The sequence below is a fragment of the Sceloporus undulatus genome, chromosome 2 (genome assembly GCF_019175285.1).
Source record: "Sceloporus undulatus isolate JIND9_A2432 ecotype Alabama chromosome 2, SceUnd_v1.1, whole genome shotgun sequence".
NCBI classification, from domain to species: Eukaryota; Metazoa; Chordata; class Lepidosauria; order Squamata; family Phrynosomatidae; genus Sceloporus; species Sceloporus undulatus.
This window is the reverse complement of record NC_056523.1, coordinates 146,490,437-146,505,373: the sequence shown is the minus strand read 5'-3', so window position 1 is coordinate 146,505,373 and position 14,937 is coordinate 146,490,437. Positions and strand designations below refer to the sequence as shown.

Here is a 14,937-nt window from a genome sequence, read left to right as displayed (position 1 = left end):
TCCGTATGTGTAGGTTTTCTGTATGCTGTGTGGCCCAACTGCTGGTTTTGTTTGGGGATAACTAGGACATCCAAGAATGGCAATGTGCTCAGATTTTTACCAACAAGAAGTTACTTTCAGTAAATTTCTAATTTGTCCAGTAGGCAGTCAGTGTTCTTTTATTTTCTAACTTCCCATAGCCATAGAGGGTACTTTTTAAGGGAGGCCTTCTTCCTTCCTTGCAGCCATCGCGCATGACGCCACTCAATCTCCTGTTGAAGTTCCAGATGGAGCTTATCCAGGCAGGCACTTCAGCATGGAACGCTTTTCATTTCTGTTCTCCATTCCTCACATAGGGAAGCATGAGAACGAACAAAATGGTCTCTGGTGCTATTTGCAGGCATTTGCTGAATCCTGTGGTTGGGCCTCAGCTGGTATTTGCAAACAGTGACCAAGCATAGGGCCAGCTTTGTGTGTTATTCTCCATCCAATCCATTGTTGGAGAAAACAATGGGCAGTCTTCTCCCGCATTGTCTACAGTGAGTGAGAGTGAACTGGGAGCCTGCATCTTTTGGCTTTTGACCTTTCTTGGGCTGGAGGTCACACCCTCCTTTTTAAGGCGATCACAGAGAGATCTTTAAACCATGAAGTAATGAATACAATATTTCATTGGTGAAAGAGGGTCCTCTGGTCTTGTTAACCAATAGAAATGTGGTGTGGATGAGGAAATCCTCACAACAGTTTTCTTTAATAAAATTGACTATGAAGTCTGTCCATGAAATAGCTCTGAGCTCTTGAAAAAACTGAACAACAATTTAAACTCCTCAGCTTTGTGGAATTCTGAAATTGATGCTGATCTTTTTCTGTACGAATGAGGGAAGTTCTGCAGAAGACTTCTCACTTTTGAATTTTATAATGTGGGAAGAATGAAATGATCTAAAAACATTAAGTCAGCAGTAGAAAAAACTACAGGGAAAACGGAAGGCTAACTTTTCTGTTCTTCAGCAATACTACCACCATGTCGTTCTATCAAGACAGACTTAAGCACATACTACAAATCCCTCTCCCCCACCCCAGCCTTTCAGCTTAGGAAGGAATGGGAAGGTTCATGCTCATACTTTTGACCTGCCATAATGTGTGGAAGATCTTGGCATCAAACATGGGAGCCACAGCACAGATGATGACAGCAGCCAGCGCTGCCTTGGGAATGTAGTAGAAGAGAGAAGTAAGGTAGGCAAGAGACAGTAACACCAGAGCTCCTGTGGAGAAAGAGAGGGCAAAGTGAATAAAACACCACAAGACTAATACCAGCAATACCAGTGGAGTAAATAGAGGATATTGTCGAGTGCATTCAAATTCTAGTGGAGGTCTGCAAGAAGGGCACAAGAGATAGTAGTCTAAGAACCTCACTGCCTTCTATATTCAGTGTCTATTGCTTGCTGAAGCTTTGACTAAATTTATACTCCATGAAGACTGGACATTAACAAAAAATTATTACTCTTGGAAAAAACTTAAGAAAAAACTTAAAGCCAATAAAGGAAAATGCAGGTCCATGCAAAAATATGCATGACTTTTCAAGAGGCAAAAACTAATAATTCTGGGAGATGTCAAGAAAATCACCATTTCTCAATCCAGTTGATCTCAAAATACAGGCTAATAATTATTTTAATTCTACATTAAATCTTAGAAATGGAAGTACTGTATCATATTGTTCTAAAAAAACCTCAACTGTAACATAAATTTCTTTGAACCAAATGGCAGTGACAGACTATCCAAAACATGGTAGAATTATTGAACTATTTAAATAGTTAACTATTGAACTATTACAGAACGATGACCAGAGAATGATTTTATTATGAACCTTTCTAGATTTTATTATTTTATTTTATTATTAATGTTTCTAGATCTAGAAACCTTCTAGGATTTTGCAACTTATTTAAATGTTGTTTCAAATATATCAGTCAACTTATAACCAGCAACTGATTTTCATCTAATTCTAGGCTGCATTCTCTCAGAAATGAAATGTAGTTTACAAACAAACAAGGATTTGTATAACTCGATCATGAAGTGTCCATGATCTACAGATTTTACACAATTGCTTTAATTCATCCATAGTAGAAGATTTTCTATTCAAGGCCAACTTAAATTTCTGGATAGTTTGCTGTATGGTCTCTTCCCAAAAGTAGTTCACTTTTCATCTCCAAGAGAGTGACAAGAACAAAATTAATAATGCAGCGTCTTTCTATCAGTGTCCCTGTGATAGCTCAGCAACCAGTCCTTAACAATTCCTCCAACTCAGCAAGTACAATTATACCTTTCTAGCACTTACCTGTGATCAATCCCCCTGCAGGGGTGCACACACCTGTTTGTGCATTCAGTGCTGTTCTGCAATATAAACAAGCGATGTCATTACAGGATTAAGAGGTAGCTCAACCTCCTTCTTAACAGCATTTAACTCTTAAATTTTAAGCAAAAGTGATTAGCCTAATGAGAATAACATACAGTCATCCCTCTGGATTAGTGGGGATCTGTTCTGGAACTCCCCCCCCCCCCCCCGAATTTCCACAATATTCAAGTCCCATTATCCCTAATGGAATTTGGGTATTTCCCTCCCTCCCTCTTCCCTCCAGGCTTCTTCCCACCAAGAAGGCTGGTACGGCAGAGAAATGGTTGCTCCGACTGCCTCAAGGTCAGTGCAGCCAAGGCAAGGCCAGTGCGGCTGCCTTAAGGTCAGTGCAGCTGAGGCAAGGGTACACTGACTGCTGCAAGGCTGCACAGCTGAGGCAAGGTCAGCGCGGCCCTATGAAGGAAAGAAGGAGGTAAGTGAGGGAGAGAACTAACAGTTGTCCCATTGGACAGCACAGGTTTGCTATTGTGAATGAGAAAAACTGCGAATGGCAAGACCATGAATCCGGAGGGATGACTGTATTTATATTACTTATCTGAAGTTACACATTTACAGGGGTTTACAAGATTGTATAATTTATCTGTTCTAAAACATGAGCATCTTTCTGTGGGGGCTGTGGCATGCTTTTTTGCTATCACCGAGAAGGCAGGCAGCAAACTTTAGAAATGGTCTCAACTGCCACCTTTTCTTTGCCCTCTGCAATAATTAACCCATATACATCCCACTTAAAAACCATCCGGCAGTTTGAATAAATAAAATAAATAAATAAACTATAAAAATAATCCAAAACTAGTCATTCAGTCCAAGTTCTATATTCACATGGGTGTGAACCTCTCCACTCCCATAAACCAGCACAGAAAAGCTTAAGAAAAAGCAAACACTTTCACATCTATGGTTATGTAAATAATAGGGTGATTACAGAAAATTTTAATTGGTAATGAATCCACAGGAGGTGATATTACAAACACACTTAGTGAAAACTACTATTTCCATATCACATCAGTCCTTTCTTTGGTCTCATGAACGTAACTTTTGATTATCCATAAAAGGATTAACTCACCGTCCAAAGCTCCCTGTTACAGGGTAGGATAAGACAAAGGATCCTAAAAGGTTGGTGAAACCTGTGGAAGAGATTAAGAAACACAGACATGAGTAGATTTCTAATTGTAGATTCCTCATTTCCTCCTTCAGCAAATGGCACCTGAATCAATCAACCACTCAATAATGACTTGTACTGTGTTAGCAAATCTAGATGTCATGGCTCTAAATTAGCGGGTGGTGCATTTGGTGCGAACATTGGCAAGGGGGGGGGGGGAGACTAAGAGCAACTTGACAATGGAATTAATGATGGGGTGCTGGACTCTCCCTCACTTGAATATTTTGAGCAGAAGCAAGATAGCCACTCTTCAAGGATGCTTTAGTTCTAGATTTCCTGCATTATGTAGGAAGCTGGGCAAGACTGCTTAAAAGAAACCATAAAAAGTGGGGTAAGCATAGGAGTATAATTTTACAAACATGTTTGTTCCCAAGGTTTGTTCCTTACATCTTTATATGATCAATTGTCCTTGGCAATCATTTTAAACACATGCTAATAAAGATTTGCGAGCAGTAACTTTTCATTCTCAGTCCCATCCACCAATGCATCTCGATATTCTTTAGACAAAAGATTCAACCCTAGCTGATGAACAACATTCCAACCTATGTAGGCAAAATTCTTACCCATAGCTAAGAGCTCCTGGTTAGGATCAATTTGGTAGTTATGCTGAGAAGCTAGAAGGAAAAATAAAATTCAGATACTGGTTAGATCAAGAAGCATTTTTTTAAAAAAAAAATCTCTGTAAGAGCTTCACAAAGCACAACAGACAGACAGATATGAAACAACAAATGATATGGAGTTGAAAGCAATCCTAGATCTATCTAGAAAAACTTGAACCATGTGTTTTGTGTCACAACCCTTCTTTCCAATGACAGCTTTCCTGCATCATTCATGAGTGGGCAAACAGTTCTGGGTTGTCTGAGTGGCAAGAATCTCTGATACCTGATTGTTCAACAACAGTAGTAACATTTAACTGTCACCTAGTATTTGTATTGTATTATATTGCAATTTTTACTGTACACCGCTATGATCATTGCGGAATAGCAGTCTATAAATAAAATGTATTATTATTATTACCTGTATTATTATTATTATTATTATTATTATTATTATATTATTATTATTATTATTATTATTATTATTTTGACTGCTTGAAATGAGGGAAGACTGAGGTAATGGTAGCAGATTTTTCCCTGGAGGAGGGTGTTCAAGCTGTTCAGTTCTGGCACTCAAATCAAATTTGGCTCAAAATTCTTTAGTTTCAAATGTATATTTTTTGCAATCTGTTCTGGGTCCTGTCAGAATTCTAGTAAGAAAGAAAGCATATCCCAACACATAGTCTGCTCTATCCTTATCTGACTTAGACAAGTCATATTTTTAGTTTGGAAGGCACAGGCAATAAAACAGCTGTATCAATTCAGAGAAAGGAACTGGCAAAGCCACCTCTGAATATTCCTTGCCTAAGAAAAACTTATGAAATTAATGGGGTCACCATAAATTTACAGGTGATTTGAAGGCACAAACACACACATATCATACAAAGAATTACTAAGAGGCTAAAGAGACTTTCCTTTTCAGTTTATGGCAGGGGAACATCTTTCAGATGTAGTTACACTACAGTATCTATCAATCCTATCCAGGAAGTCCAACATCTGGAGAGCCAAAAGTTGTTCAGTTATATTTCAACCCACGTATAAACATATCTTCTAATGATATCTTTATTTCTCTAGGAGATGCAAATAATTTGAATTCGAATTATCATAGTTCAGTTTAAGCATCACTGCTGCCTCTTCTCCACAAGAAAACTGTCTTCTTTCCCAGATCTCATCAACTGTCCTGTGCATATGGAAAAGACTTCCCCTGTTCTCAGTGCCCAGAGAAGTTGAGGATCCTACCGAATGCTTTTGCAATAGCCACTGTCTCTAGCAGTCCCATAAGAGGCACCACAGCCAGGCCAGCACCCATTGCCTGAAAAAAGGAAGAAGAGGTGTGTATTTCAGTACTTCTGTAATCTATAAACAGGACATACATCAATATCAATGGAGAAAATGTAAGAGACATAGGGAGTGAATACTCACGTCTCGGTATCTGACAAGCAGGTGCTGTCCACGCAGTAGCCTACCATTATTAACTCAAAGTGTTTGCAATGAACCAGTTCCTGAGCCAGGAAGGCACAAAACTTCATACCAGATTACAGAAAATATTTAATTTGAAGTTGATTCAAAAATTCCTGATGTATTTTTTTAAAATTAGATTTTAAAACTATGATTACAAAGAAAAAGAACAAGGAAAAATGGGAGGGAAGGGAAAGGGAGAGGGAAGTAGATGTGATATCAACACCTTATGTTCACAGAGCTCCACCATTCCTAGACCCAGAAGCAGATAGAAGGCCCTCACTCCATCCCAACTGCCACCAAACTGGTCTTCGAGGGAGATAAAAACTATATCTGCTGGACTTTATCCCGTTCTCCTGCCATTCCCTGTTCCTTGTGTCTTATTTAGACTGTAAGCCTAAGGGCAGGGAACTCCTACATTAACAATTTATAAACTGCCCTGAGAGCTTCTGTGGCTGAGGAACAGGATATAAACACTCAAAAACAAACAAACAAATAAATATTTCCAAATATACATTTTCTTGATGGTAGTGTGCATAAAATACATACTGCTGTGTAGCTAAAGCAGTACAATTTTTTGATCAATGAATGACAGTAAATGTTTATGTTTCCAACTTTGGAGTATGAATCTTTTAGTGACATCAAAAGCATGAATGATCCAATCGTGATCAGATAGATTTCAAGTTGTAACGCTATAATTTTAAAGTGCATGTGTATCTATAAATGCTGAAGATTATTTCAATACAAAATTAATATGTTGTAAAATTTACAGCCAAAAAGGAATAACCACTGAATATACTCATATCATGTTGTACTAATTGTAATGTACAGAACTGTAATGTACAGAGTTTTTCATTTCTTGTCCCACCAACAATATGCAACAGAACACGATAAGTGATAATGAGTATTCAGTTATCATCTGGGAATTTCAATCAAGATCTCTTTCAGCCAAAAATAATATGCAAGATAACATCATAATAGGTCTCAAACAGCATACGTCAGTTGCCTCCTCTGTCTTCCCTTGAAATCAGAATTTCAAGGCTTGGTAACACTAAGATGGCAGGTGCCCCAATGCTCAAATCTAGACAGCAATGGGCAACTATACAGAAGTATACACGTGAAAAAGACTTCAGGCTTCATATGTTGTCCAAACTATGGAGAGGTACAGAAAGGGATAATTCAAATCTCACCAAGGATCCTGCCTGCATGAGAGACTCAGAGTGCATCTTCTCTTTAGAAATAAGCAATTTTAGGCCACTTTAATTACCATGGCTCCATCCTACAGAATCCTGGGATTTGTAGTTTTGTGAGGCACCACACTCTTTCACAGAGAAGGTTAAAGACTTTGTAAAGCTATAAATCCCAGGATTCCATAGGATGAAACTACAGCACTTAAAGTGATGTCAAACTGCCTTATTTCTATAGTGCAGATGCACAACCAGAAACTGCAAAGTGATCCTCACTATATAAAGAAAAAATTGATTTACTTAAGAGAGGCATGACTGATTTAGCCAGGATTGCTTATTTATATATTTACTTATTTTTAAAAACCATTTATTTAATTACCTTTTAAGGCAACCTTTCATGCCATATTTAAAGGATTGTGCCTAAATCTGGCTACTGATTTCCCTCCTAGTTGTAATCATAAAACCTGAACTGGCTGTAATTTTAATTGTACTAATTTTGATTGTTATGAATTGCCTTGTTTCTTTCCACTTCTTATGAAGTGAATACAGAATGGAACACTCACCTGCACCATCTCTTGAAAGGAAATTGTCCCATTGGGAGTGACTTTGGAGAACATTGGTGGCTGGAATGGAGGCAGTCCTTGGGGTGTGGCTCCTGTGAGAGTGAATGGCTGGAATCCAGTCACTTGGAAGGAATAAGCCACAAGACCAGCAAACAAGACCACAAGAGCATTACGGGCTGCAAGAAAGAAAGCATTACAATAAAAGAACTGCCCAGACAGTCATGAATGGTAGCTATAATATACAGCTAAGGGAAAAAGCAGGACTGGCAAGCCTCTATTAGTTCATAATGACTATGAGTCTGATAAACTATTTGATGTGGTATCTTATCATAGAGAGATGATTTTGCACTAGTCCAGTGGTTCCCAAACTTTAATCCTCCAGATGTTTTAGACTTCAATTCCCAGAATTAATTACTCTTGGCCAATCTAGCTGGGGCTTGTGGAAGTTGAAGTTCAAAACACCTGGAAGGCCCAATTTTGGGAACAGTTGCAGTAGACAGACCACCACTGGGTCTGACTGATGAAAGAGACAAGAGAAGACTTAAATTAGTTTATTTTATTTATTTTTAAATAAATTATAGTAAATTAGTTGCAGCTCCCATCTGTGACATTTTAAAAACACATTGAGAATAATTTTATATAAATTCTATTTCAGTTTGCAAAAACAGAAATAGGAACTAGGAATACCTCAACCTGCTTCAGAGAATCTCAACCTGCTCCACCCCAGCTTCTATTTCTTATCTGTTTGATTTTCCTTGTCCAAGCCTCATTCCCTACTATTCATTTTTTTTTTATTTAGATTGTTCAGGCTCAGTCCTTTGCATTCCTTTTCTTCAGCCTATCTTCAGGACTCGTTCTCACTCTGCAGCCATTCCACATGTAAGGTTTTCAACCCAGCTGAACTGACAATATTCTCTTTCCTCACAAGAGGAAATGCAACTACGATGGTTCCCTGAACTGAGCATCCTATCCTGCCACACTGTTTTATGCAAGCCCCATTAGAGGCTTCACCACCAAAAGGATAACAACATATAGATATTCAACATACATAACAGCCCACTGTTGAGAAAGCAAAATGCAAAAAGTTACCTTATAGAACAGGATAGACAAACCTGTTGTTGCTGTCCAGACTATAAGATGACTGGCTCTGACATACAACCTTTCCATCTGGTGGATCCTAGGGATTCCCTTCTTCATTTGTTGCAATCCCACAAGGAATATCAGGCAGAAAACCCCAAGGATGGCATCCCAGATCCTGCACATTAGTCAGAACATTGGTATCTTGGTTCCAAGGGACCCCAAAGACCCCCATGAAACCTCCCCAGAAACACATTTTCCTTCTTAGCACAGTTCCTTTCTGTGGAGCCACTAGACCTGCATACAGGAGACATAACTGACACCTTAGCACCCACTTAACATACCTTACCTTAGTACCCACTTAGCATACCTCACAAATGTATAAAACTCTTCTAGCCCAGAGATCACCCAATTCCCGTGCCAGTAAGGGGTTGTACAGACCGCCCCTGAGGGGCAGCCTGCAGTCACATCTATCTGCGCTGGATTGGGGGTTATGGCAACCGCATACTGCAGCCCCAGTCGACTCCTTTTTGTGCCCTGGAAAGGGTGCCATAGCCACCAATGCACAACTTTTCTGCGCTCATGTAGATGCAGCACCAGAGGGGTGCCATGACGCCACAAGCCATGTGGAGCAGTACACAGCATCACACCAGCCTGGGGCCGGAGTCAGGGTATGCATCATGTGGATACCATGCCCTGACTCCACCCCCAGGCTGGCCTTAGTGGCCCATCTGTCAAGCCCCTTAGACTCTCAATTGGGTGGGAAGAGCCTGAAAACTTTAATCCAGATCCAACCATTGATTCCTGCAAGAAACATGTACACTACACCGCAAACATACATGATTGACTCAACTACTGTAAGAACTACAAGCCAAACTTTACATGTTCTATAGAGACATTTCATACACTCTATGCAAGAAAAGCCCAATTAAAAACAAAAAGAGAAAGAGAACAAAACAATTATCCTCTAGGCCACCTCCGCCTTCATCTGAAAAATAAATAAAATAAACAAAAGCCTTCAAAGTTAAGGCAAAAAAACCACACCTTATATCATCCCACACTCACTCTCATTCTCTTTCTCTCTCTCTCATTAGCAACAACTTTCGTCTCCATCACAATTCTCATGGCACACAAATCCTCAATAAAGCAGAGAAAGTCAAAATCTCCACAAAAGTGCATTCCCTGACTCATCATCAAGAGCAAAATTTGCAAATGATGTCTGTTGACAAAGCAAGGACAAGTGCCATGTTCTAGGCACTGGGGCTATTTCTCTTCCCCAGAAGCCCATAACAGTTTTTTTCTGGCATGGAGCAAGGAAGGCAAGCCAGTTAGGGCAATTTAGCTGGCTGGCAGGAGATGGGGCTTAGGAGGAAATGGAGGCTTCAGTCAGGTCCACATCTAGCCAATATAAACAGCTTTCCTCACTGCACCAACAGTCAATCAGGTTTGACAAAAATCAAGAACCAAGGCTGCTAAAAAATAAGCTACTTTAGTTTGGAACAATCCCAAAGCTGTTTTTTATTCTCTGCTTTATCTCATCAACTGTTTCCACTGTATCTTTGACATTTTCACAGACAGAAGACCTTTTAAGGAGGAGCAAAATAAGATGTCAAACATTAAGAGACATCATTTACCTTGTCTCACCAATTCTGCGGAAGGTGTAATACACTTGCAGGACAAACTGTCGTGGGATGTTCTGTAAGCCTAGGAGTGTCTATGAAAATAATTTTTAAAAACAACAGATCATCTCAAATCTAGCTGGTCAAACAATTCAAATGAACATACACACATATGTAACATCTAAGGAATGTACACATGTTATGATTCAAAGAAATCAAAGATCATCTGAAAAAAGAGATTAACAACCTTACAGAAATTGGTACTGAAAGCTCGCCTCTTTCCCCCAAGTTTCCTGTTCCTAGCCATCAGGGACTAGCCAGGAAACCCACGTAAAGGGAAGACATAGTATTTATCCCTCGTTTGTTTCCCACAGTTCTGTTTCTTAGTAAAACAAGAGCAGCCCATTCATCTCAATCAAAACATAACTAGTATTGTGGATCTTTAAATACACTTCCTAAATTTGCTTAGAATCATAGCTTTTAAGGGATGTGGTGGCTCAAATGGTTAAGATGCTGACTCTGTTCACTGAAAAATCGGCAAGTTGCCAGGTCGAGGCCCAGGTGCCACGTGATAAGTTGAGCTCACATCACTAGTCCCAGCTTCTGCCAACGTAGCTACTCCTACTCTCCAGCCCTGGGAAAAAGACCTGATTGTTTTGCAAGGCTTGTGCATGTGTTTTTTGTGTGTGTGTGTGTGTGTGTGTGTGTCTCTTTGCCTCCCAGTCCCTTCCCCAGTGCAATATAATAAAATTGTTTTTTGGTGTTTATGTGTACAATATAATAACAGGAATAAGGAGTAACAAATATATTTTGTTACTCCTTATTCCTATTCCTGTAAAAATCTCTTACTTCTTTACTCCTTACTCCTATTCCCCAACCCTGCAAAAATCTATATATCCATATAGCCAATTAAATATCCAAAAGGTAAAATTCTAATCATGCTTACAATTCCCTCTTCAGCCCAGCACAGTATTTTTAATGCCTAGCAAGATAAACTTCCAATAAGAAAAATTGTTCTTCCTCTCTCCCTGTCATTTGCAAAAAGTAAAGAAAAATATTTGCTCATACAACAATATTTTAAATTGAGGAAGGCTTCTACCACTGCTGGCCTGAGCTGCTTCAAAGTCTTACAGTTCAAGAACAAAAACTGTGACTTCTTTTTCAAAACATACTTAGAAGTGACATTCATCATAGATTGCTATCACTGGCTGCCCACCATGCAAGTAACAGCTGACTGTGGTCAACCACAAAGGAAATTATTAAGTTCACAGCAGACCTAACTGTACTGAAGAGATGACACTAATAAGGCAAGGTACTTGACAAACCACAAGTCTAAAGAGAACACCTACGGCAGTGGAAGAGGTAGAGGAAGTTGTCCAGTGTTTCAGATAACAATCTTTATTTAATCTTTATAGGAAACATACTGTACTGTATATAGTCAAGAATAAGTCTAGAAATTTTAGTTAAAAAATGACTTAAAAAACCTGAGTCAACTTATCCACAGTTTAAGGTAAATGCTTTACTTTAATTCTTATTAAAAAAGGGAACCATCCCTTGGTGAAAGGCAAGAGTGTAATCTGTCCTGACAGCACTGAAACACACACAAACACACACACACACTATCTCATCTATCAAGCCTTTAAAGTGAGCACAAACAGTTATGCCTACTGGAATTTTTAAAGTTCTTTGGCATTGTCTTTCTTTGCTTAATCCTTTAAATCGTTTGTTACATGCCTCTAAATTTTACTCTTAACTTATCAATGGGTTATACCAAAAACCATAGTTTTGGCCCCCAAATCTGCCCTTGAGTTATACATGAGATTGACTTATAGTTGAGTATCTATGATAACTAAATGTAGCCTTCCTGCTTTTCAAACCACCACAATTACTTGAGATCACAGCAAAGGGATGTACATTGTTATATATATATCTGGAACTGTTTTGTGTAGCTGTATGCGTGCCACAGGGCTGAGCAGACAGCACTGCACAACTGTAAGTAGGGAAGACAACAGGGGCCCTCAGTAACTGCAACTGACATATCCATTTTAGAGTATCTTTGGTTGCCATAAGTATGAAAATAAGAATCTTTGCAATCCTTGCTACAGAGGGAAATAGGATATTGTTCTCTATGCAGCTATTACAAAGCACAAAGGAAAGCATAGGCAAGATTTCCTAGCACATTAAATACTTAGGATGTTAGACTCTCACAAGAACAGAAACATCCAAGTTCCTATATGATGTGAAGGAAAAACCAAATTAAAGCACTTTTCCCATAAAGTTTGTGCAAACAAACATTTGGAATCCTGTTTGCTTTTTCCCTATACAATCAGTCCTCTATAATCACTGCAAAATTCTTCAAGTACTCAGCAGCCATGTTCACTTAATAAGTCAAGGCCTTTCTCTTAGAGTTACAAATTGGAAAGGTGAGTTTTACACAGAGACAATCAAGGTCAGCTGAACAAAACAGTGTTTGATTACCAGACTGCTTAAAATGGAATAATAGACAAAGGAAGCTCTAAATGAGGGAAGGAATAGCCTACCTTGACCTGGTTGAAGCCAATGGTGACTGCAGCAGCTGAAGTGAACCCTTTAATAACAGGGTAAGAGATAAAGTCCAAGAGGAAACCTGTCAGGAAGAACAATTCTCATTTAGTCTTAGGAAGAATTGGCTCAACACAGTCATTAGCACCTTATTCACTATGCTCATCACAACTGCCAAGCTCAGTTAAAAGTTTTCCTCTTGGCAATTCCAGCTAGGCTTCAATACTTCTCAAAATAGCTGCCACTTCTCCTGTTATCTTTTTGTTTGTTTTGGGCTCATGAAATTCCATGGGCTGTTGCTATTTATCCCACCTGTGGTTCACACAGGATTTGGGCCTGTTAAGATACACAAGCTACTTTTCTAGCAGCCACTGGAACCTTTTGCCTAGCACCTGATCTTCTCAGGTCTTCTTAGGCGGGATACACACCACCATATAGTACGTATTGTATACGTACTAGGGTTAGGAAGGGGTGGTGCTTCCGCACACCCCTAACCCTAGTACGTATACAATATGTACAAGATGGTGGCGCCCCTTCCACAGGGGCGCCGCCATCTTTACGTACTGGACGCATAGCGTCCAGACATGTCGCAGCGCCTATGACGTCGTGAATGCGCCTGCGACGCCTCGCGACATCATAGAGGCGCCTGCGACGCCTCGCGACGTCATAGAGGCGCCGCAGAAAGAAGCTCCGAAATGGAGCTTCTTTTTTGCTCCACGCGGGAGTCGTGCAGTTTGGCTGCTGTGGCTCCTGCGCAGAGCAAATGGTGCCGGCGGGGGAGCGCCGCAAAGCGGCGGTTTGTATCCCACCATAGATTCTTAAATCCTCTGTTTTGTGCTGTTCTCAAGCTGTAAAAACACAGGCCACAGGAGAATGCTGGGAAGAGAAGGCTTCTGAACACTGCATTTGAACTGCTCGTGCCTAAAGTTGACATTCTAGATAGAAACCAGTTTAACTAGTATACTTGTAACTCTGGGACTAAACAAGGAAAAGCCAGATAATTTTTGTACACAATATTTTACAACTTCCAAAGTATTTTTCTGTGATTTTTACATATTTGAAGTATTACTCTATGAAAGCATGTAGAAATATTTGTGTGTGCATGTATGTTTTAATACACTTACTGATTAATAATAATAATAATAATAATAATAATAATTTATTTATACCCCCTTCTTCAGCCAAAAGGCTATCATTACAAAAACATACTCAATGATGAAGAATCTATAGGAATTGCTTGTAGTCCATTCCCATAGTGAGTAACAGATAGAATGTATTTTAAGTAATAGATAGGAATTTTAAGTAATAGATAGGAATTTCTAATAGAGGTGCAGAACCAAATCCAAATTGATCCATCCCAGCAGCCTTTACCAGGCACATTCTACCTATTACCCAAAATACATAAAAGAACTGGATGGCTCATCATCTCAAGCATTGGAACACTCACAGTTGGTGCCTCTGGATATATGGACAATGTCGTTAGACCATATGCCACCAACACTTTCAGAAATGTGAAGGACACTACTGACTTTTTGCAGAAATTACAATCCATTCCAGGGAACACCATCTTATCCACTATGGACATGGCACTCTGTACATATGATAATGCTAGTTAAATCCCCAACTGCATGAGGGCACTCTTGGTCAGTTCATCACATTTCCCCCCCGCCATCAACACAGGACTACAGCTGCCACTGTGATCCTAAACAGGATGCTAGTAAAGAGTGGACTTTCTCTGCTCTTTGTCAGGCCAGCTTTTCCTGGCTGGGCGTGCTCTCCGTGTGGCTTCCAGACACTCCAGGGGCATGCGTTATCTGCATGCCCTGTCCCTAGAGCAGTTGGAAGCCCCTCTATCTTGCCCAACTGTTTTGAGCCATAGATGCTGGTTCCTTGCCAGCATCAGACTAAATTCCAATTACTCCTTCCACCACTCATAAGGTTATCTACTCACCTTTCTCTCCCAGCAACCACAGTAAAACTAAACTTGTCACCCCACGACCATAAGCACAAATTTTGCGTTTCTATTGCTATTCATACATACACAGCTGGCTTATAAAGGTCTGTTTCTAGACATTTCATTCTATATCTCTGAGGAAGTAGACACAAGATGCATCTGCAGTTTAGAAATAATCCAGGCTGACACTGATTTAACTGCCATGGTTAAATACTATTTAATCCTGGGAACTGTAGTTTTGTGAGCTATTTAGCCTTCTCTGTCAGAGAGTTCTGGTGCTACAACAAACAATTCCCAGAATTCCACAGCACTGAGCCATGTCAGTTAAAGTGGTATCAACCTGGATTATTTCTGCAGCCTTAGTCTACAAAAGCTTAAGGTACCAATTTCTCTCTCTCTT

General features: G+C 39.7%; 1 protein-coding gene across 5 annotated transcripts in view; it reads right to left on the bottom strand.

Moving 5' to 3' along the window:
• SLC26A11 (solute carrier family 26 member 11) overlaps positions 1 to 14,937 on the bottom strand; it is a 32,292-nt gene that overhangs the window by 9,726 nt on the left and 7,629 nt on the right. For 4 of the 5 annotated variants that reach the window (XM_042449428.1, XM_042449424.1, XM_042449425.1 and 1 more), the window contains 9 exons: positions 12,583 to 12,668; positions 10,058 to 10,137; positions 8,459 to 8,601; positions 7,347 to 7,522; positions 5,378 to 5,450; positions 4,106 to 4,156; positions 3,447 to 3,507; positions 2,309 to 2,364; positions 1,098 to 1,238 (listed from right to left, as the gene is read on the bottom strand). In XM_042449428.1, the coding sequence (XP_042305362.1) occupies positions 1,098 to 1,238; positions 2,309 to 2,364; positions 3,447 to 3,507; positions 4,106 to 4,156; positions 5,378 to 5,450; positions 7,347 to 7,522; positions 8,459 to 8,601; positions 10,058 to 10,137; positions 12,583 to 12,668 (867 nt within the window). The remainder of the gene's footprint in view (positions 1 to 1,097; positions 1,239 to 2,308; positions 2,365 to 3,446; positions 3,508 to 4,105; positions 4,157 to 5,377; positions 5,451 to 7,346; positions 7,523 to 8,458; positions 8,602 to 10,057; positions 10,138 to 12,582; positions 12,669 to 14,937) is intronic. The other variant, XM_042449426.1, reaches the window with a different exon arrangement.